This window comes from Syngnathus scovelli, chromosome 9 (assembly GCF_024217435.2).
Source record: "Syngnathus scovelli strain Florida chromosome 9, RoL_Ssco_1.2, whole genome shotgun sequence".
NCBI classification, from domain to species: Eukaryota; Metazoa; Chordata; class Actinopteri; order Syngnathiformes; family Syngnathidae; genus Syngnathus; species Syngnathus scovelli.
In genome coordinates, this window is record NC_090855.1 from 8,461,370 (window position 1) to 8,483,448 (window position 22,079).

At 37.8% G+C, this 22,079-nt stretch overlaps 1 protein-coding gene across 3 annotated transcripts in view; it reads right to left on the reverse strand.

Moving 5' to 3' along the window:
• Positions 1 to 22,079, reverse strand: part of oxr1a (oxidation resistance 1a) — a 91,108-nt gene that overhangs the window by 61,142 nt on the left and 7,887 nt on the right. For 2 of the 3 annotated variants that reach the window (XM_049730504.1, XM_049730501.1), the window contains exon 1: positions 6,449 to 6,489. In XM_049730504.1, the coding sequence (XP_049586461.1) occupies positions 6,449 to 6,474 (26 nt within the window). In that variant the 5' untranslated portion in view covers positions 6,475 to 6,489. Of the gene's footprint in view, positions 1 to 6,448; positions 6,490 to 21,338; positions 21,429 to 22,079 lie in introns of those variants that run through there. The other variant, XM_049730502.1, reaches the window with a different exon arrangement.

The window sequence follows — 22,079 nt, forward strand, 5'->3', positions numbered from 1 at the left end:
AAATACACTGTCCGTATTAGCTCACTCTTGTGTGACACTGTTATTTTGATGAAATAGGCTTTAAAGTTTTTGATCACGTACACATGCGCGCTACAAAACATTTCCTGATATTTACAGCTGACAAACGCCCGTTGAAAAAAATCAATGGCACACGCAATGTTACACTGACAGCATTTATATTTTATGTCACTATTTCCAACACTAATTTCATAAATTCAAACAACTAAAAATGTCACTTTGTTGTGCTGTAATTATTCAATGATATGTATTTTAACAACTTGTGCCGTGTTTATTCATTGATCCCACTGAAAATGTTTCTAGACAATATAATATAGTTTGCGGCGATGCACAATGTGAAGTTTTGAAACAAAAACTTTTGATTACATTAAAAAAAAAACCACACAATTTGGTGGTTTGTTATAAAGCGAAATACATAATGTAAAAAAATACCATTCATTCAATCACATGATTATGCTACAGATTTTTCAGTAGGATATTGGAATACTGAAATATTTGACAGCTGCAGTGCTACATTGTTATATTGTCGTAGTTTTATTGTTGACTTAACACTTGCTTCATTTCCCTCAAATTAACCTGCAAAAAATGTCTCCTCAAAATTGTAAATTGTCACAAGACCGCAATTGATTTATCGCATGTGGGCACAAATATGTGGTTTAAATGCTGGAGGGATCAATGTAACAGTAAATCAGGTGCAAAATTTTAATCAATGCATCCTGAAGGCAGAGCTGATAAAAGGGCTGATGGATGGTGCTGCTTTTGCCCAAATTTCGACTACATGAATCCTCATTTCATTTCAGAGAAGATCCCATTAATGACTCTATTAGAAGCCAAGATGTTATTAGATGATTTTTTTCCCTTTCACTTTCACTAAATTGGCATAGCAACAAGACACAAATGTTTAACTACAAGGGGGCTGGGGTGAAAGATGAAACTTGACAGCCAAATGTGACATAAAATGTTTTGACAGTTGCATGTGGTCTCAGCTGCATGGCTGTGATAATACTGCTGCCGGCAAAGTTATTTACATATCATTTAAGAAGATTAGTCCTTTTTTTTTTTTTTTTTTTTTACAGCAAGGTGCGCTCTGCTTGTTAGTTTGGCACAAGAGGCAATTGTACCTTTAGGGAGTTTTGACATTTCATATTCGCTTACATCAAACTATGTCCATGAAAAATAGAATTGATCTTGAAAATCTTGATCTCCAGAGGGATTTTGTGGGAGCAGCTTGGATCCAAGAAACAAAATGCAGTTGGTTGTGACAATGCAATAAAGGAATGCAGCAGACTCAGCTTGGCCTTATATGCAAATTAGCCAAGTCAATAATAAATCAACAATAATACAAGACAAGGAACGGAAGTACACCATGCAGTTTGAAGTAAATTTAGCCTATGTGGAGTGACTTGCATCCTGCCTCCATCTCCACATTTTTTACTGCATTTATTAAAGTGTGAGTACACGTTCTATTGTTTTTATGTAAAATTCATCTGATTTCACTTCATACTTAATGGGCATACATCCCTTATATTATATTTAGAGGTATTGAAATGGACAGATGGACTTATATAACATTGCCTTTATACAGCAATCCCCCATGAGCCATGCTGCATATAGCAAAAAAAAAAAAAAAAGCCTATATGTATATAAAAAAAAAAAAAATTAAATTTGGTTTTGCCATGTGGCTCCACGTCATAATTTCTTCTCGTCACGTGTGGGTTCTGGCAAAATTAACATGGCATACATCAACCTATTTTCTATACTAATTTCCTCATGAGGTGATCTGTAGTAGACTTAGAAGCAGGGTGATACCTGGACTGGTCACCGGTCAATTGCAGGGCGCACACTGCATACTAACATCCAGAGTTGCTCGCGACTATTCCAACATGTTGCCCACATCATGCCAATTTATTTATATTAATACCGTTTTGCTAAATGTCAATTTTACAGTTCATGTTATGTGTACATATTTCATTGCACAGCAATCCTTGCTTTTCTCCTTCACTGACCACCACTGATGACCATAGTCTGCTGATGTGGAAAGCTGCTGACATAAAACACATGACGTCAGCTAAACAAACTCACCCTCCATCACACGTGCACACACAGACATGCACACACACTGATAAAAAAAAAAAAAGCAGGCGAATGCCCCATCATTGCTTTGTCCTTGTCATATTGACTCTTCCTCTCCTCTTTACTCTGCGTCTTATCCTATCCAGTGAGCGCCCACCCCAGCTGCGTTTTTTTTTTAGATGCATGAAGACGAACACAGCAGGATAAAGGAACAACTTCTCTTTATTCCGCCTCTCTCTCTACCCCCAAGAGCATCTTCTGCACCACTGCTCTGCCACCATGAATTCATCAGCACAAACCTCCCGCAAACTTCCCAAACAAATGTTGTGACTTCAGCTTCAACACGCATACACGTGTCAAACTTGGTAAATGAACCCTGGAAGTTTATATTTACTGTGTAAATTTGCATGAGCAAATGGCAACTAGGGGAGTCTTTGCTTTGCCAAATGTTATATAAAAAAACTTGCAAACAGTCATTTTTTTCATGTCTCCAAATAGTGGAAAATTACATGAATAAAATTACATGATTTACATAAATTACATGAAAGATACATGAAGTAACCTGAAAAGCGAAAAATTCCGTCTAACTGTTGCCACCGTCATTTTTTTTCATAATTGCCTATATTCATTTAAACTGGAAATATATGACAAATTATGATTCCACAAACTCTTATTATTAATTATTGTACCTTTAAAATGGCTTACAGCTAAGCACGTACAATACAGCACATAGACAAAGCAACTATTCTCTCAACTTTATTACGCCACTGTAATGAGAAGAATTTTATTACAGCATTACGATAATGACAACTGATGTTGATCTCTTTTACACATTTGTTATTAAGGCAGCTTAATCAAGCCTATATGTGCTTGCCGTCTTGTGGTTGGCTCGAAATGCAGCAGAGTAAAATTTTAAATGTAAACATTGCTGATGATCAGTTTAATTTAATTGTGGCTGCCAAAATTGTGATCATGATTCATATTTGATTAATTGTACAGCCCTATGGTGTACTTACGGTTATTTGCTTGATTGTTTTGTATTCACAATCTAGAATATTTTTTCTATAATTGATTTCATTTATTTCAAAATTATTACTGAATTAGGGTAATTTGACAAAAGCTACAGTTAAAAAGTTACAGACGTAATAAAGCCACTCGGGAAATATTTTAAATGGTCAAAAAACGCATAACATGTCCCCTTTAAAAAAAGGTTTTAGGGTTGAAACAGTTTGACTGTGGATTGGATAACTTGCAATACGATTAACAATAACTACGACTCCCATCCTATTATCGTGGGCACACGGCTGTCTTCAACCATATGTGCACAATGTGAAGATGTGCAAATGCCACAGTGACAAATTGGGTTGAATGCATTTGTGTAAATTGGTTTGCAAAGTTGGGTATCGAATTCACCAAATGAATAGATTCACTGTGGTGATCCAGAGCATCATTGACTATTTATGACCTCCCTTGTTGACTTAAAGGAACAGGCGAGGATGGAGCATTTTTCACTCAAACTCTATGTATTATTATTTTTTGATCGAAAAATGTTATTAGCGCACATTTTCAATTTTTATCAATTTGTTTCGGAACAATCAGTAAACACCGAACTAATCTCAGAATGCCACTTTTTGCTGAGCTATGTATATGTCCATGCCTCCTCCCTCTTTCTGTGTCAAGGTGGGAGTCAGAGGAGGAACCAGAGACAAATTGTCCATTCAAAATCATTGTACATACATCTCTAATAATATCCGGTGGTCATTCGGCACCAAACATTATGTGAACATCTCCACTTATATCCACTCTAACCTCGGAAAATATCACAATTAGCCTCTCCATGACTCACTTGTGTGAAAATGAGTAAATGAGCAGCGTAACTGCAGTTTTTTTTTTAAGCCGGATCTGTCTTTTTTTTTTTAATGTTTGTTTTATAATAAATACCCAAGATACAAACACAATGCGTTCCAAGAGGCTTTACATAAGCTGAATTGTTCATTGTTTGTTATATCCTAAATTTCAGTCTGCAAGGGTAAGCTTGACTTTTTTCCCCATGTGTATCTTTCGGGAATGCGCCTGCACGCTAACTGGCCACCCACAGCTGGAGGGTCACCTTACTGGCTGGGGCTCTAGAGCTCAGAATTTTGCAAGGTTCATCCATGATCAATCCATCCATTTTCTACATTGCATATCCTCAACTGCCGTTGCTAACCTCTGGGGTTCTCAGCAGCTACCTATCTGACAGAGATGGACTCTCACATGCATGACGCACCCTCCTTCAGCCTACTTTACTTTCGGGATGAAGCTCACTGATGTGGACGTAGGCTCTATCTCTGGTCAGACAGAAGCCAGTGTTAACTCCGGCTGCATGAGCGGTGCACGTTCTTGAGGCTGAGACCCTTGTCTGGCCTTAAGAAGCAAAATTCATCCCGCTAACCTCGGCTGTATAGTAGCCAGGCACTAACGGCTGCCCCAGCAGCGGTTGAAGCCAAGCTGCAGGAGCTCTGGAGTCTAACAAAACATGTTACTATGACAACTATGACCGATTGTCAGCAAAATCAATATGCACATCCCTACTATCATGTTTCAACTTGTAGAAATATACAACCAGTCAGCACAATATTTTGCTTCAAATTTCGTGTTTCATCATAGGAGCTCACATTTATTTCGAACAAATTCTAAAATATTGTACCAATTGTTCTCACCTATAAATAATGTGTGTCACTAAGATGTGCTGAATGTAGTAATAAAAGAATGCATCACATGTATACTGAGGTTTTAAGAGAAGTGAAATTTTAAGTGCTAAAATCATTATTATACACAGACCAATTACATACTCTACATGCCAATGTTCAGCCCATTAAACTGTCCTTTCAATGCAAGTGTGATTTGGTCATAACCTGCACTATTGCTCCCCTTCTCGCTACACATAAATGTTGTTAAATAACATTGCGTTCTATGCTAGGTAACATGTTTACATCTGTTTCCACATACAGTCCCAACTAGGGGAACACAAAGGGTATATATATACTGTAGTCGTTGAAAAGGTCAAAAGGCCTGCAAAGGTGCATCTCCCTCCTCTTTAACTTCTTGCCCATTGCTACAAAGTGCATTTATCAGACTATGTGGGTCTTGGCTCTTGCAAACACTGCTCAAAGTGGATTAAAGGTACATTAGTTCAGATTAGAAGCAGCATACCACATGCTTTGCCACGATCGGGTTCATTTTCTATGTAGAGAGAAGAAATGAGCCCTGCTTATGACAAAAGTGGAAATACAATAGACTTAATGAATGAATTTGAAATGTGTCATTTGCGGATTCACAGTTACATGAGGCTTTCCATGTCCGTGTATTTCTCTTAAGCGATGCAAAAGCAACCATGACAGAAAAGCATGCATTCACAATTGTGCAAATGTCTCCAGCTGTTACAGCTAGCAGAGACAGTCTCCCAGAGAAACCGAGCTGTCGCACAACATGTTTGTCATTGTTGGGAAGGCAAAAGCCTTCATAATGTGGCAAGCTATCACAAAAATGTTTTCAATGAATACATTACGTTCTGGAACATGTTTATTTTTGTACCATTTTCAGTAAAACATTTCTGGTACCCTCACTGCTTCTCATTTAATTGTTGAATGACATATTCGGGATATGTTTGGAGAGTGTTTTCAAGAGTCTTCAAGAGAGTGACTTCACAACATGCCTTAAGAAAAACGCTTTTCTGTGACCAGATGTATTGAAAAAAAAAAAAAGAGTGATTCTACTTAAGAATGTCCATGACGACTCTCACCGCCACAATAAGGTCTTCATAAAGTCAACCAAACAAATACAAGAGTCAAAAGGCTTGTTAATCTCCACTGCTCAAGATTTACCGGCTCTTTGATCAATGTTTTCCGAGCATACCTCTGACATCTAATTGTTTCCTGCAGAAGCCCAGTAAACCTTTCCAATCTCTTCATTCTGTCCCCAAGGGAGGAAATGCTGGTTTTCAACTACAGCATGTATTATCATTAGAACATAACCCCCTTTTACCATTCCCTAAATGAACTGATTGAAACTAGTTTAAAAATGATAGATGATACATTTGGGGAAAATCAGGTATGAGAGATTGGAGTTTGTTATTAAACTGTAAAAACGTGAAGAATGGTAGATGGACTTAGGTACAAGAGGAAACATTGGCAGCGTTCCCAGTTGATTTTCCACAGAGAGCACCGATATATCCACAAAGCTCTGATAGTATTTTTTCTATGAATAGTTCATATTTGCACAGCAAAATGTATTATGCTTTCAGGTTCCTTCAGAGCAAATGCCACCGGCATGAGAAAGTTTTGCGCTACAACCAGTGAAAAGGCTTGGTACATACCTATCAAGGTTCTGAGCAGGTTCCATTGAGTCTTGTGCAGGAAAGAGAAAAAGTGCTTAACTAAAGCAGTGGAAAAGTGACCATGTCTTCATTAGGAGAGTAGGGCATCGTGCTAATTTATTTACCTAATATAACACAGACAAGCAAGGAGATGGCAGCTAAGAGGAGGACTTGACCTGACTAAGCCTATAACGGTGAGCCTGTTACTGATGCCTTAGCCAAGAACAAGGGGGGAAGGGAGGATTTGTGTATATGTGCAAAAGAGCAGGTCTATAACAGTGGTTCTTAACCTTGTTGGAGGTACCGAACCCCACTAGTTTCATATGCGCCTTCACCGAACCCCTCGTTATTGAAAAATTATTTTTTTTAAATTCAAGACATAGATGTTTTTTACTAATGCAGAAATGAGCTGTGCATGAGCATCACCTTGTTCAAAGAACAAAACCAACACAATGCATGAACTCGCAACAAATTACATACTGGCAAATCAGAAGCTACACAATAAAACACGTTTGTTCGGACCTCCTCAGTGGGGGCTCTGTCGAACCCCTGAGACCGACTCACCGAAGCCCTAGGGTTCGATCAAACCCAGGTTAAGAACCACTGGTCTATAAGAAAGAAGGTAAGAGAGTAGAGGTTGGGGGAGATTTGGAATGCAAATACAACAGAACCTGGAGGTTCCAAAAAATCATGCATAATGTCACACAAGAAGTCAGATAATCTCATAAAACTTCAGCCTTGGGAGACACTTAAAAATCGCTCTGATGTTGTTTTTCCAACCACGGAAAATTTCAGAGAGCCCTGGAAGCAAGAAAATAGGTTTGAAATGGATGATAGAATATGAATTGTTAGTGGAAGAGGCTCACAATCAAAATGTTTGTTCTGGACATCGCCTCGCTTTTTGCTTCTACCTCCGCATCATGGTTAGCACGATGGTAGCCTATGTACCTGCCTTTTAGACATGATATTTTAGATGCAAAATCAGTCGTCATATTTTGTCTTAGGTTTGATCAATTAAATAAGCAATAAAATATTTTAATGATACTGTAACGAGCTTCTTGAAGTACCGTATTTTCCGCACTATAAGGCGCACCGGATTATAAGGCGCACCTTCAATGAATGGCCCATTTTAAAACTTTGTCCATATATAAGGCGCACCTGATTATAAGGCGCACCTTCAATGAATGGCCCATTTTAAAACTTTGTCCATATATAAGATATATACATTTGGCCCACGGGCCGGACTTTGGACACGCCTGCTGTAGTGGCTCAATATTGGTCCATATATAAGGCGCACTGTCGGCTTTTGAAAAAATTGGAGGTTTTTAAGTGCGCCTTATAGTGCGGAAAATACGGTAATTAAATTTGGGAGGTCGACCAGGATTAAGTTTCATTAAGGAGGTTTTACGGTAGAAGAGCAAAATGGAAGCTTAGGAAGTGTGCTATGATGTGTGGTCCTTGTTGAGTGGCCACCCTCCAAGGCCATGTCACTTTGGGTCTTGTCCAGGTGGTAAAAGCATAAGGGCTCCTGGTGGCAGGGATGTGCGACACTCAGCCATCTGGTGATGAGTCACTCTGTCCCTGCTCTGACTGTGCCCAAGATTGTAACCCATCACAGGATGTGTGTGCATGCATGCGAGCGTGTGAAAAACCGAGACGCTAAAATGCATTAGCGTTCAATTTAATGTGATGTTAACACAGCAGAAGCATAATCTTTAAACGTCTGACGCTGACTGAATCTGGATTGATTTGTAATAATGTGATGACGCATACTTTGACAACTCATTTAATTTAGACACACAGAGACAAAATACAAGAGGAAGCAGTGACTCAAAAAAGAAGTTACTAAATGACAAGGTGATGGCAAAAATGTCAGCCATTCAAGGCAACCAAGCTTGAAATGTTGTGCATCCACATAACTGCAAATGAACCAATCATAGGGGGATACAATGGAGGTGGTGCACACAGTATATTGGCATGCATGCTGCTTCCTAGAGATCTAAAGCCAACTAACAGTCTACGTCCAGAGCGGCAAATCCATTCCTCCAGGCCACGACTAACCCAAATTGTGTTTGTTTGTCTGAAGGTGGAGCATCTCTCTCTCTCTCTCTCTCTCTCTCTCTCTCTCTCTCAAATCCCCACACTAGAGTTCATGCACTTCTCACAGGCTTTAGTAGTCATGCTTCTACTGCCCCCTACCCACCAACATGTTACTCTGTACTTTCTAGGGGGTTGAGGGGGTCCAAATTGGTGACTTTTTGCAGATAATGTGGTTCTGTTGGCTTCATCTCACTGTGATCTTCAGCTCTCACTGGAGTAATTTGCAGGTAAAGTGAGATGAATTGAAAATATTTACGCTATGCAGAAACAAATACTATCATGCACTTTGTAGTTTTGTTAACGGCCTTGAAAATAGTCCTAGGAATGGTTATAGTACAGACTATATAGTCAAATGCTGTGCAAGAAATCTGATGGAAAACAACATTTAAAAAATTACAATAAAGTGATTCTCTACATACATAGACGTTTACCAGTGAAGTCCATTTGTCACAAAACTATCTAGTATACTGTCAGCATTTTGAGGGAAACAATTCTCTTACTCTTGTCTGGGTTTAAAGGTAGTGCCAGGCATTACATATAGATTTCCTACTGATTCTCCATTTCTGGACATTCACTGACCAACCACTGATTTGGCCGTTTCCAGTACAGTATATGCAGATCACTTATGCCTAATGTGTTCTTTTTACATTATTCACGTAGTCTCTTGTGAGAGGTCCTTCTATTTCAAGATGCTATATGCTATTAGGGCTGTCACTATTAAGCATTTTTAGAATATTTTATTGGATCTATTATTCCATCGATTAATAGAATAATCCAATATAATTATATTGTATTTAAAAAAACATTTTCTCAGATTACTGCTTTGTAACCAATTATTTTTGTTTATTTGTTATTATTAAATGATTGAAAAAAACAACTGAACAATATCACATAGGTGGATTGATGGTCCATTGTTAATATGTTTGCAAATGTCTTATTTTGATTAAACAACAAAAGATGAGTCTGCTTTTATGAAGGACTAGAGAAATCAGAAAAAGGAACCAGTTAAGCGATTAAAAAGGAAAAACACGATGAACTTAGTACATCCATTGTACTTTATTTTTAATTTTAGTTTATTGATTAGTAGATTTTGCATATATGCCTATTTTGACCTCTATCTGTTTTACTTAATGTACAAAACTGGATGGTATCATATCCACTTCTTACCATAATTCTGAGTGCAAATCAACCATCTTTGAATTGGCATAAGGGTTAGTTAGCATGATGGAAAAACACTTTATAAGAAAAAGGGCCCATTGAAATGATCCCATCTTGTTTGGACAATGCGTTTATGCAAAACCATGCAGCTATTAGTTGAGTAAAAAAAACTTTTAGTGTAATCACAAACATGAATTGTCCCGTTGGCTAACAGGCCACAAACATCTTTATCTGCACCTCTCTGTGATGTACTGAGTAAAGCCTGTGATGGGAGGGCATAGGAGAACAGGTTTTTAATCAGAAAGCTCGCCGAGGCCCGTAGGGGATGGGTGCAAGGAGGGGGAGAAGTGCGGGCCGCAATCGTTACATAAATAGCTTTATGCTGCATTAAAATTCATGATCAGGACAGTCTTAATCTTTCAGAATTATATTTAGAACTGGCTTACATTATGATGGCAAAACCAGTTCTACGCTCCATAGCTTGCAAGTGCAGAAGAGATTTTTGGGGAAGCAACTAGGGTACTGAAGAGAACATTTATAACTTCCCTACTTGCCACTTTTGTTGAAGAGTGGGAAGTGAATCTTTAACAGGTATGTCTGTTCAGAGCAGTGGAAATGTATTTGCGGTGCTCTAATGAATTACATGCAATGTAATAACTGTCATTCTACTAACAAGCATGCAATACAAGTGGATTCCCTTTCTTACACTTTTGAGCAGAGCTGAGAGGAACTCAAGGTGTGACTTTTTCTGTGGCAGTCTTTCTTTCACAACTTCTCACACATTCAGCAAATGCGAAACACATTTCTATTAGCAAGATAAATCACTGAATATTAGAACACAAGTGCACGCAAGCACGAATGTATGCACGCACACATACACGCGCGCATTTCCAATTGGCTGAGTGCAGTGCCTCAATACAATCCAAAGGTAATTTTACGAGTACATTTATTGTATTTAAAGAGGTACACTAAATAGAAAACCTGACAGCAAATAATGTTTTGCAATTCTTGATAGGCTACTAAACATCAGAACAGCTTGTCTTTTTTTTTTTTTTTCTTTTGGGAATAATGAATCAAAGGTTTTCCGAGGTAGCAATTAGCGGTATTATGAGGTGAAAACTGAACGCTATATTTTGAGAATCAAGCTGTTTACCTTTGTGACTCATGGGCGTGTGTGCGCGTGTTATGTAATAGGGAGAATGAAGGATGCCTTGTATAGCCTAGGGCTGCTCATATTTAGAAGTTGATTTTGTTATTTCCAACATAAATTCACCACTACTAAATGCCAAAACAATACAAGACAATATACTCTATCCCTAAGCTCATTTCACTGATTCATGTACAAAATGGAGTGCATCCACTATATTCTGACTAAATGACCTTTTATAGTCATCGTGGCCCTGTAGCCTGAGGCTAGAAGTGGATATTATGCAACTTGACTATGTTGGACTATATGTTAGTTTCAAATGTCAAACACGAAGGGTAAATAGGTCGGATCTGCATGCATGGTTTGGAGAGGCTATCACACTATGCAAAAAACACAATAAAAAATAAAAAACAAACACAAATCCAGTCATATCATCTTATTGTGCTGTTTCATTGCAGCCACGTGAAGAAAAGCCACTGAGAAAATACAGAAATTTAGCTTGTCCATAAATACTGACTCCTGGTGAGTCAAATAAAGTTTCAGCTTTTTATTTTTACTTTATCACATGTCAAGATTGATCATTTTACTCAGGATAAAACAAAACAACAGCTCCAAAATCGATTACTTACTGTCAGTTGGCAAGACTGAAGAGTGATGTTACATGGATCATGTTTATTTTGTTGTACGTACCCTTGTTTCAAGTACAATACAAAAAAATCACACACCAATCTGCAAGGGATTAATAAAGTTGAGTCTAAGTCTAAGTCTACAAGTTGCAATTTACTTTTGCGATAGTAGTTGTTCGTGTTGTACTTCAAAAGTGTGAGTGTGAGAAAATGAGCGTGAAACAGTGAGAAATGAATAGATCTCTCCCACAAGCGTGGACATGTACATCAAATATAGATGTCTCAATTTCACATGCCACGCAAAAATAAAATGAGTGTATGATGGAAAGATCCTCATCTCTCCAAGATAGCCACCTTTCTAAAATCCCAATTTAATAAGAGGGCTGGTCTGAACAGTTGGAGAGGTGATGCCAAGAATACTTTTTCTTTCAAATTCAGACCTGTTGGTATCCCTCAAGGGCAAATTCACCTTGCTCACTGATGTGTACTTTGTGTTTCTCAGCAAACATAAGACTAGACATGCAGGTGGGAAATGAGAGATTCAGAATAAATGATAATATTCTGTGGGGCATTATTGTTACAATGCTCTCAATGGTGGAATGTCTACTACGAATTATTGGTACAGGAATCAGAATGTGCAAAAGGGACTGTGACTGTAAGGTTACTGAAAAACAATGTGGGAAAAATAAAATTACACACAAAAGAATAGTTTTGGGTCACAGTGTGCACATCTGAGTTTGTTCCATTTTAATTTCTTGAAACACATTAGGTCCTTCCGGGAGCATCTTTTTAAATACCAGAGACCTACAGTAGATGGAAATTGTCGCTGTATGTCCATCTCTGAGGGACACATACTTGCAACCACCCTAATTGGTTTACTGAATGAGAGTGCAAATTTATTTCAAACTGTTAAAAAGAAACATATGGGGTTAGTACTTTTTGCTGAAATCGTAGCACACATTGTGCAAGCCAAGTGTGAAAGAAGGCAACGGGAGAAGCCCATCGGACCTGTGGTTTATTTTTAACGGCATAAAAGGACTGCAAAAATTTCAGCTATAGAATGACTTACTAGGTTTGTGAGTTTCCACTGAAATTTGATGTTTGATCATAATCAAGACCGAGTACATTCATAATGTAATAGATGGTTAATAAGTTATGGCCATCACCTATTAATGAGACCTACGGCTTATTAACCTTTACATAATATCTAATCATGAAAATCTAAAACAAGTGGCAATTATTTGTTTTCCTTGCACAACACCTCATTAACATGGTTGTGCTGCATAGCAAGCTCAGATCATCTGTATTCACATCAAGTCTTAAGTAAAATAGGCTAATGAACTTTGTTTCTCTATTCTACAAAATAATTTATCTTGTGAAATATTTTTTCATGCACATTGCATGCATAATGAACAGGATGCCAGTATGTTACCCAACACTCTCTCCTTTCTTTTTTGATGAGTCACAAGCTCAACCTGAGGCAAGAGAACTCAGAGTAGAGATACGTATGATTTGAATTCAGCAACACTCAAGAGGATGTAACATAAAAAGGATGGTTGATGGATAAAGATTTCCCTGTTCCACCACCTAGGAATTAAGCAGCACTTTAGTTTAACGTTTAATAACACATTATACATTAAATACTGGATTGTCATTTAGTTTTGTGGGTCTCGTTCACTAATGTGTAGAAATGTTCTTACTCTGTGTGAAAGTTTAGCATATAGTACATAAACACTCTGTGAGATTCATAACGTGCGTACCTGCCAGTTTCTTTTTAAGTTGAGAAATGCCCCTAAAACCTTTTAAATTTACTTAATCTTTAACCTGTTTTTCTAGGGTTGGTATCATCGGAAAGCTTGCTAAACACAGAAACCGACAACATATAAAAATGATGTTAATGAGGCTGATTGTTGTGAAAATGTAATTTCTGTCTTACCTTTCCCATAAACTTTTGAAAATGAGGAGCACTGCTGCTCCTTGTTACAGCATTTTTGTCTACTAGATTTAGTTAATCCTCTAAATCTAACACTTAGACAAGACCATCTCATTTATCCTCCTCGTTTAAAAAAAAAAAAAAAAAAAAAGGTTAATTGGTAGGGTATAACAGCATTTTGCACCAAAAATCATGTCACCCCTATTGCCTGCAGTGCTGAGATAAAGTTTGACCTTTGTGCTTGGGAAGCAAAACTGACATCTTTCCAGGAACTTCTAGCCATTTTTTTTCTTTTTCTATTAATGCTGATGAGTTTGTTTGAAAAACCAATTTCTTACTGGTTTGGAAACCTGGTGCCTCGTAAAGCAGCTGATGTCACATTGTGTTACCTCTCTAGAATTACAGTACAAGTGTGTGGCCTTGCCCTTTTAATAGCATCCTCAGGTTATACAGCTATTTCTTTGATATACTGTAACCAAAATAAGTTAAGGGAAGCCCACTACAGACTGCATTTTACATACCAGCAATCTGCATCACAGTGGTTTAATGTACACATTGGAGTGATCATTATTAGACAAATGATGTGTCAATGAATTATTGAAAAGGTAATCTCTCAGCTGGACTTACTGTACATACATCAATCGTTGCTGACAAAGGCTATTATTTTAATGTGGCAATCAATTATTTACTGGAAGGTTTAAGTATCTATAGCTGCTATACACTAGATACGTACATATGTACATAGATACATGCATACATGCACATTTTCTTTACAATTATTTCACAGTTGCACATCACTCATTCTTAAGAAAAATAGCATGTGGGTGTCCCAATATTTATGGCCCTGACTGCAAAATTACCACAAAGATGACATTCAATAAGTGACTCAACTTTGCTTATATACCGCTTTCACAACGAGAGGCACAGCGGTAACAAAGTGCTGCATGCAAAACATGAAGGAATAATAATACTAATACTACCAATACTAATAATACAATCATGAAAACTAAACATAATCTTCAATGAGACAATTATGGTAAACTTCTGTTATAGAGTTCCTAGGAAAACCAAATCTCACCTGATGAATGAGTTGTGCTTCGCTCTCCTGCCAGACTTTTGCTTTCATCACTTTGTCAATGTTTGTCTGTCACGTCATAGCTACAGGGGTGCCCGCTCCTGAATCATGCTCACTTTCTACCATCCGGGGGGGCCATGTCGACAATATCCGTGTGATGAAATGTAAACAAGGCGGAAAATGACCACAACCTGCAAGTGTCATGGGTGCTTTTGGGGTGATTTTGTTTTTGTTTTTGCTTTTATGGGCAAATACTGCTCTGGACAGGAGTGCATGAAACTATTTTAGCAAATAAAAATAGGAGGCTTAAATATTTTGTTTTGAACTGACAAATGTATAAATGTTCTGGACAATGGTATATAATTTTATATAATGGCATATAATAATCTTAATTGAATTTTGATTAATTGCACACCCCTGATGCATGTAGAAAAAAGTGGTTGAACCAGTGGGACTGTGGCATACGCACACTGGTGAATGATCAGATTATCTGAAAGTGATACAAAAGGTAATTTGGGAAAAGGTAAAGTACAGGTATATTTGAACAAAAATGACTTTGGTAGAGGTGAAATCCACCTTGTAGAACATTAGTTGTTTAAAATTAAGTATCTGATCAAAAGTAGTCATTTTGTGATTGTAATTTGACTTTGAAGGGGTGGCAGTAAATTAACGTGCTTATCAAAGAGCCAACCACCCCGAGGAGCTCTCCCTTTACTTCAGTCACTTTCAGACCATGGCTGTTTGCATGACATAATACTGTGGCGAGGCAGAGGAATACATAATGAAAGAAAAAAGTAGCAAAGCTGCCGTTTACTTTTTTTGCTGTATCTCCATATTTGCATTGAGCAGCATGTGAACCAAGAGATTCGGTTTGAACCTCCTTTCAGACACTTTTTATTTTGCAGCTGTGTATAATTTTGGGATTGAACCATGAAGTTGCTTTAAGAAACATAGGTGTTAATTTGTATCTTCCCATATTGTGAGGGAACTGTCGATATTTTTCTGTTTCCCTCTAGTTGAAAAGCATTTATCCTCTGGATGACATTGAGAACTGCTACCGCTCCTGGTGTTTCAAACTGAGTAATGAAATAAAACGCTAATTTAACTCTTTTTCAGTGTTCACTCTAGGGTCAGACATCTCCCAGGGCAGCAGCTGCTGCTCCTGCATGAGCTCTAAACCATCAATCAAACAGGAGGAGGAGAGAAAAGAAGCGAATGAACCAAAGGAGACACAGGAAGAGAACTTCAGAGTCAGGCTTAGCTGAAGAGTGTTGTCCAAATTAAAAAAACAAAAAAAAAGAGGACAAAGGTTAACTGTAATTAAATTTATCAATGTAGTATGTGAAAGACTGACTTTGAACACATGAACATTCTACAAGTCATACAAATACACCGACTGCTGTCTTCAAAAGAAACCGACAATAAAACACAAATATTTTCCACAAAAAATTGGTCATTATATGTTGGTCATTTTGCTATATTGTTATTTTTTTGTGCACCATAATATTGCAATTTTTATAACAAACATTCCTAATTGTAAAATTATCATTGGCCACAGGAAATAGAGCAGTATTATTAAAGTGCTAGTTCTACTATCTAAAATGTTTTTTAATCCCTTGAATGACCTAAATTCTTTTGAGTGTCTAGGTTTAATGAGAAACATGTTCTTGTATCAGAGTTTGAGGCACATTTTGGTGAAATTCAATACAAACAAACAAATTAGCTACCCAATACTACCAAATCTATTTCTATTCTCCATGCAGTCAGTAAATGAGACAAACCAATATTTGTCACAGTATCAATTGTTGATGCTAACGTTAGCGCTGGTCTCCATGCTCGCTGCAACGTGCTTCAGAGATAAGCCTAGTATTTATGCACAATTTTTACGCTGTCTCTACTATTCTAGCAGGAACTGTTTTTTCCCCTATTCTAATACTCTTTCAATCCAGCATGACACGCAATGTTTATCAGAGTGCCAGGAACTAGGACACGGCGAAAAATGGGAGTATTTGGAGGAGAGCAAATAAAAGTGAACGCAGGAATGTGATGAAATGCATTTTGTAAATGTATAAATAGGTATGAATACAATTATTATATGAAAAAGAAACATGATGGCGTCAGCCTATATTTATTTTCAATAATTCATGTAATGAACTTCAGATCAATTCCAGAGAGAATGAAATTATTATTGACAATAACTGACATACATTGACTAACAGATTGAGCCAAAATGAACCTAAAACCAGTGGTTACTCAACTACTGAGATAAGAATTTTAAAGGCTAACGCACTAATCTGACCAAGAGTGTTACACATAAACTCTGCATATGTCATTTTATGGCTTAAGAGATTGAAGTGAGAGGGATGAACAATAATGTAAAACCGATTAGAGGCGACCATTGAAAAACCCTGCCAGGAGCTTCAGAGAAAATAACAGCATACTTTAGAGCTGTTTTGAAAATACATCTTGACCATGGCTTATAGGCGCTTTCACACATTTCATTTGTTGACTCTGAACTGCCGTACAATGACCTAATGTGTGATGCGATACATTTCGACTTGTAACTGGTTTCTGGGGGTAGGTAGAGCTGTTTTCGCCCAAACGTTTACGCCAGTGGTTCTTAACCTTATAGGAGGTACCGAACCCCACCAGTTTGATATGCGCATTTACCGAACCCCTCTTTAGTGAAAAAAAAATATATATTTTTTTCAAATTCAAGACGATGTATTTTACTGGTGCACAAAATGACTCGTGCATAAACGTCACCTTGTTCAAAGAATAAAACCAACACAATGCATGAACTCACAACAAATGACATACCAGCAAATCAGTGTGACTTCTGCTGTTGCCTTTGCGAGACCAGTTCAAATATGCTTTATGGGAAATTTATAAATCAGGTGTGTTGCTAACCAGTGCTCCACCAAGCACCTGTTCTGAACTATTCTATTTTAAAATATCCATCCATCCTTCATCCAAACTGCTTTGCGCACAAAAGGATTGTGTTTGGCCTGAAGCCTATTCCATTACGTTGTCTCTTTCTTCTGGGCATACGGGTCACTTTGGGGATGCATATGTTCACGCCCTAACGGGTTGAGGTCGCATTTAATATGGAATGTAAACATTTACAAAAAAATACTCAGATGTCACCAAAAACTCTGAATTGAACCTGTGGTGTGAATGTAGCCTTAGAAGCTTGTTCAGTCTTGGATCATGACTAAGCTGTGGCATCAGCACGCACCATGTCAGCAGAAAATACATTGTTCCTTGCTTTACTGCAGAGTTTTACATCCTCAGGCTAACACTGTCACTTGCTTTTTTTTTTAACTGTCTCATCAAAATCTAGCTTGCACAGCGGATCTTTCTGTGACGTAGTGCAAACTAACAGAAGCAGCAAAAGTAATTACAGCGTATTAAACATTGTTTATGTCCAAAAGTGATTGTCATCATAAACGACTTACAGTAATGGAGCAAAGAAATGAACAGCTCATAGCACAAGGTCAATGCGATTACGCTGTTGTTTGTTCAACAAACTGTTAACTTTGTTCTGCTATTCCAATTAAATCATTGATGTAATCAGGTTAGCATGTTTGCCAATTTTCTCATCAACAAAAACACCAGTAAAATATTTGACATAATTTCCACGTTCATTTTCCATAACAGATGGGGACAGCCTCTCACAAACTATGGAAGGTCAGCCCAAGGAGTCAGTGTACTGCGTTGGGGTGACAGCTTGTTAATAATGATTGGATCAGCAGGCTTTTGCAGGGGGTTAACACTTCCCAGCATGCACTTTGGTCCCTAGACATCACTTGCTTCCCTCCGTATACATAAGTAATCAAGTGCAAAGCCCCTTGACGTCAATCATCATCTGAGAGATAAAAGCAGTTAGATATACAAGTATCTTATATAAAGACTGTGATAAGTATGGGGTCGATGTCAGAGCTGATAGTTTGTTAAGGCTCTTATTACTAAATGTCATTATAAGTTTGAATAGTATGATGAGGTTATGAACATTATATACACATGAGCTAATGTGCACTTACAGTATATCATATCCATACTGTACATGTCGTGACGGTGCAAGACTATGTCAAGGACATCATGAATATTGTGTGGTGAAACACGAGTCAGCCAATTTGGAAGACACTTGAGGAATATTATGTGAAGTGTTGGACCGTGTATGCTTAATACATTACACACTTGATCAAGTCAGTCAAAGGAGGAAAATGTGTAGAAAGATGTGAAAAAGAATGACATCTTGTGTATTTAAAACAGACACCTTGCTTAGCCATGTAGTCCGCTCGCTTAATGCTGATGCTCATAGCAGCTATAACGCGTCGCTTTACACTGAGAAAGTGATTGAACCAAAGCTGTGCAGCAACACGTCGACCAAAAAAAATAACTTTACTCGCAGTCATCCATGACCCATTAGGTGCTTCTACTCAACCAGCAGGCAAGAGACAGACTGAAATGGGCAGAGACAGTTGATATGTTGACATTTGTGTGTCATTGATATGATTGAACGAGAACATGTTATCCAGGATGACATCTATGTCTTCTCCCTGAGGTAAGGGGCGTAATGCAGTATTGTCAATATGGAGGTAAAACTGTAAAAGTAGCAATGTCTATCTAAGTGTCATGTGCCAAACAACAGAATTGGGTATGATATCCGGGGAACTTAAACAATATGGTAAGACCTAAAATAGAACCTTGAGGGACACTGACACTAATATAAAAACAGAGTCGGAGAGATATAAAAGGAACCATGAGAGTAAGGTCCCTGTGATGCCAACATAAACTCATCTAGCAAGAAGGATGTGGTGTGAAATAGTGTCAAAAGCCTTACTTGGAATCCTAATATAATGAAAATGTTTCTATAGATTAGGTTTTTTGAGAATCAGGATAATTGCAGCATTTTAAAAGTGGAGCTGACCGTGAGTGGGATAGCAATGGTTGTCAGAGGGAACAAAATGGCTAGACAGAGCTTTGGCTAACAGATTCTGAAAGCTTGTCCTCAGTTAGTTGACTCAAGAGTCTTTAAAACCAAATCAGATTTGAATAATTTCCTAGTTGTGTGTTTGCAGCCTAAGTTCACTCAGTAAATCCCTCAAATTTTATTTGATGAATAATCAAAAATAACAGCTGTGGCGGCATCACTTCATAAATGTTCCAGAATAAAAGAGTCTGTTTAACAGCACTCCAGTTGCATTTTAATGAGCACATTTAGGGACAAACAAGCTGTGGAAATGCTGCACTCTCCAATTTTGTTCATTAGCGTGAAACTGATTACGTTGGAGGGTTTAAGACGGTCTGAAGCACAAAGAAATTATACTTTGAAATATCTATGCTTCTGCACAAACCTTCGTTCCAATCAAATTCTAACATAATTTGCTATGTTCAGATTAAATTTTAATGGAACTTTTAATTACACTCCTGCGTTGTATACAAATGCTTGATATGGCCTGTGGGAATCCATGTGGGAAACCGATATTAAGAATTCACAAATAAAGCAACAACACGAAAGAGCAACCTCTGCCAGTTACACAGATTTTCTCCACCACATTACGATTCAATCAGCACTTTAGAAGAAGAAAAATAAGTATTTTCGTATTCAGCAAAAAAGCGAGCGTGATTTAGCGGCTGTGAATTTCCAGATAGCAACCTATTATAGTCATTTTGAGCATATCCGTGTCATCTGCTATGCTGACACAGCTCCCACAAGACAAAGTGCTGGCTTGGTTTAATCATCTTCTCACCCACAGTATGATGATCACACACTGTGGGGAGACAGGTGGACGCTGGATGCAGCATTGTGATGGCACTCAGACTTCATTACCACTTTTTTTTTTCTTCTTTCTGACATGTAATCATGTGAACTACCAATACCAATTATTGCAAAATTACTCGCTCACTGCAGTATTTCTCCACTAAAGGCCAGAATATGTTTGACCCTTTCTGCTTTTCTGACAATACACAAAAAACCTAGACCAGGATGTTGGCAGCTAGTGGCTCTGAAGCCAAGTATCTATATGGACTAGAAGAACCTGAGGCAGATTAGGCTTTAAAACTAGAAGTCCATGGAGAAAACTCTATTAGCACTTTTACTGGTTAATTGGCAGGCATACTTAAATGTAATTTGAAGTGCGATGATTTTGCATTTATTTTAATTCTTTGCATTTTACTACATTCCTTGGAAACTGATTATACCATCAGATATAAAATATAAAATTGTATTTTTCTAGTAGATAGTTGTGTTTTTTTTTTTTTTCTTTGAACAATACTTATGTACATAAATTTCATCCATATCGACCAGTCCTTAGAGCACATGTATTGTATGGCTTGTTTTAGAATACTTTTCTTCAAAAGAAAAAGGCTTGCCGAGCTATCAGCTCAGGACTTGGGATATAATTGAAAAAAAAAAAGTGACATGAGTGCAAAAAAAAATAAAAAAATCTGATTTGGACCAACCTACTGCATAGCTCTGTTGAAAGTGTTTTTTCATACAAGGTGCGGTTTTGAAACATTAATGGCTGTTTTTGTTTACAACATACATCCAGAGTGAATTTTACACACAAATAACTCTTGATGGTAAAAGGGTTCAGACCCATGAACAGAAACTATCCAGAAATGGCAACACCAAATGATTTATTCATGTATGCTACCACGAGATAGATTAAAAATAGAAAATAAGAGACAAGGAATAGGGGCCATAACTGAACATTTACACAAAATTGAAGGATTATTGCATGCAAATCTTATGTATGCACTTTGGATTAAGTCACCAAGTCTCTACTTAATCTCAATTCAATTGGTCTGCTTTACCCACGTAAGAAAAATGACATCGTGCTGACCTTTTGGTGCTGAACATGATGCCAGTAGTGTCTTTCTTCTGTTTCTCTGAGTTTTCAAGGTGGTCCACAGTTGAAGTTATCTTTTCAAACCTGCACACACACGTGCGCACGCAGACACATGGGAGAGAAAAATATAGCAGTGAGACTCTCAGCTCGACATCATACGCAGACACATGGGAGAGAAGAATATAGTAGTTAGACGCTGAGTGGCCTTCGTTTTTTTTCTGCGCATGATTTCAGCAGACTCCATTAGCAGGTCTCCATCTGAGGTATCTAAATAGACTGGCTATAAGAGCAGGCTCACATATATGTATGCATGTATAACCGTGATATTGCAGCAGTAGCCGGGACAGCACTTTGCCACAACAGAAGCCATGATTAACAAAATGTATTCAATTGCCAGTGAAGACTCAAATAAGCAATATTAAAATATATCTGCTTGTGTCATGCATACCAATAAGTGGCACAGTCTTAAAAACTATGAACCCCTGTGCTCTCCCTCTAACTCTATAATAGCCATGAGGTAGAAGGGACTCTTTTATGTAAAGGTTATCAGAGACTGGAGATGAGAAGCTAGAGTAAAAGAAGACAGGATTCAATAATTAATGGAGAGGTCTACACAGGCCTCACTTCTCACCTTCTCCTGTCTATAATGAGATGAGTAGATGGCCAGGGGGAAGGAAAGGAGAATTTGGGTGATTAAAGTGCCCGGCTCAGACCCATCTAACTTCATCTCAACAT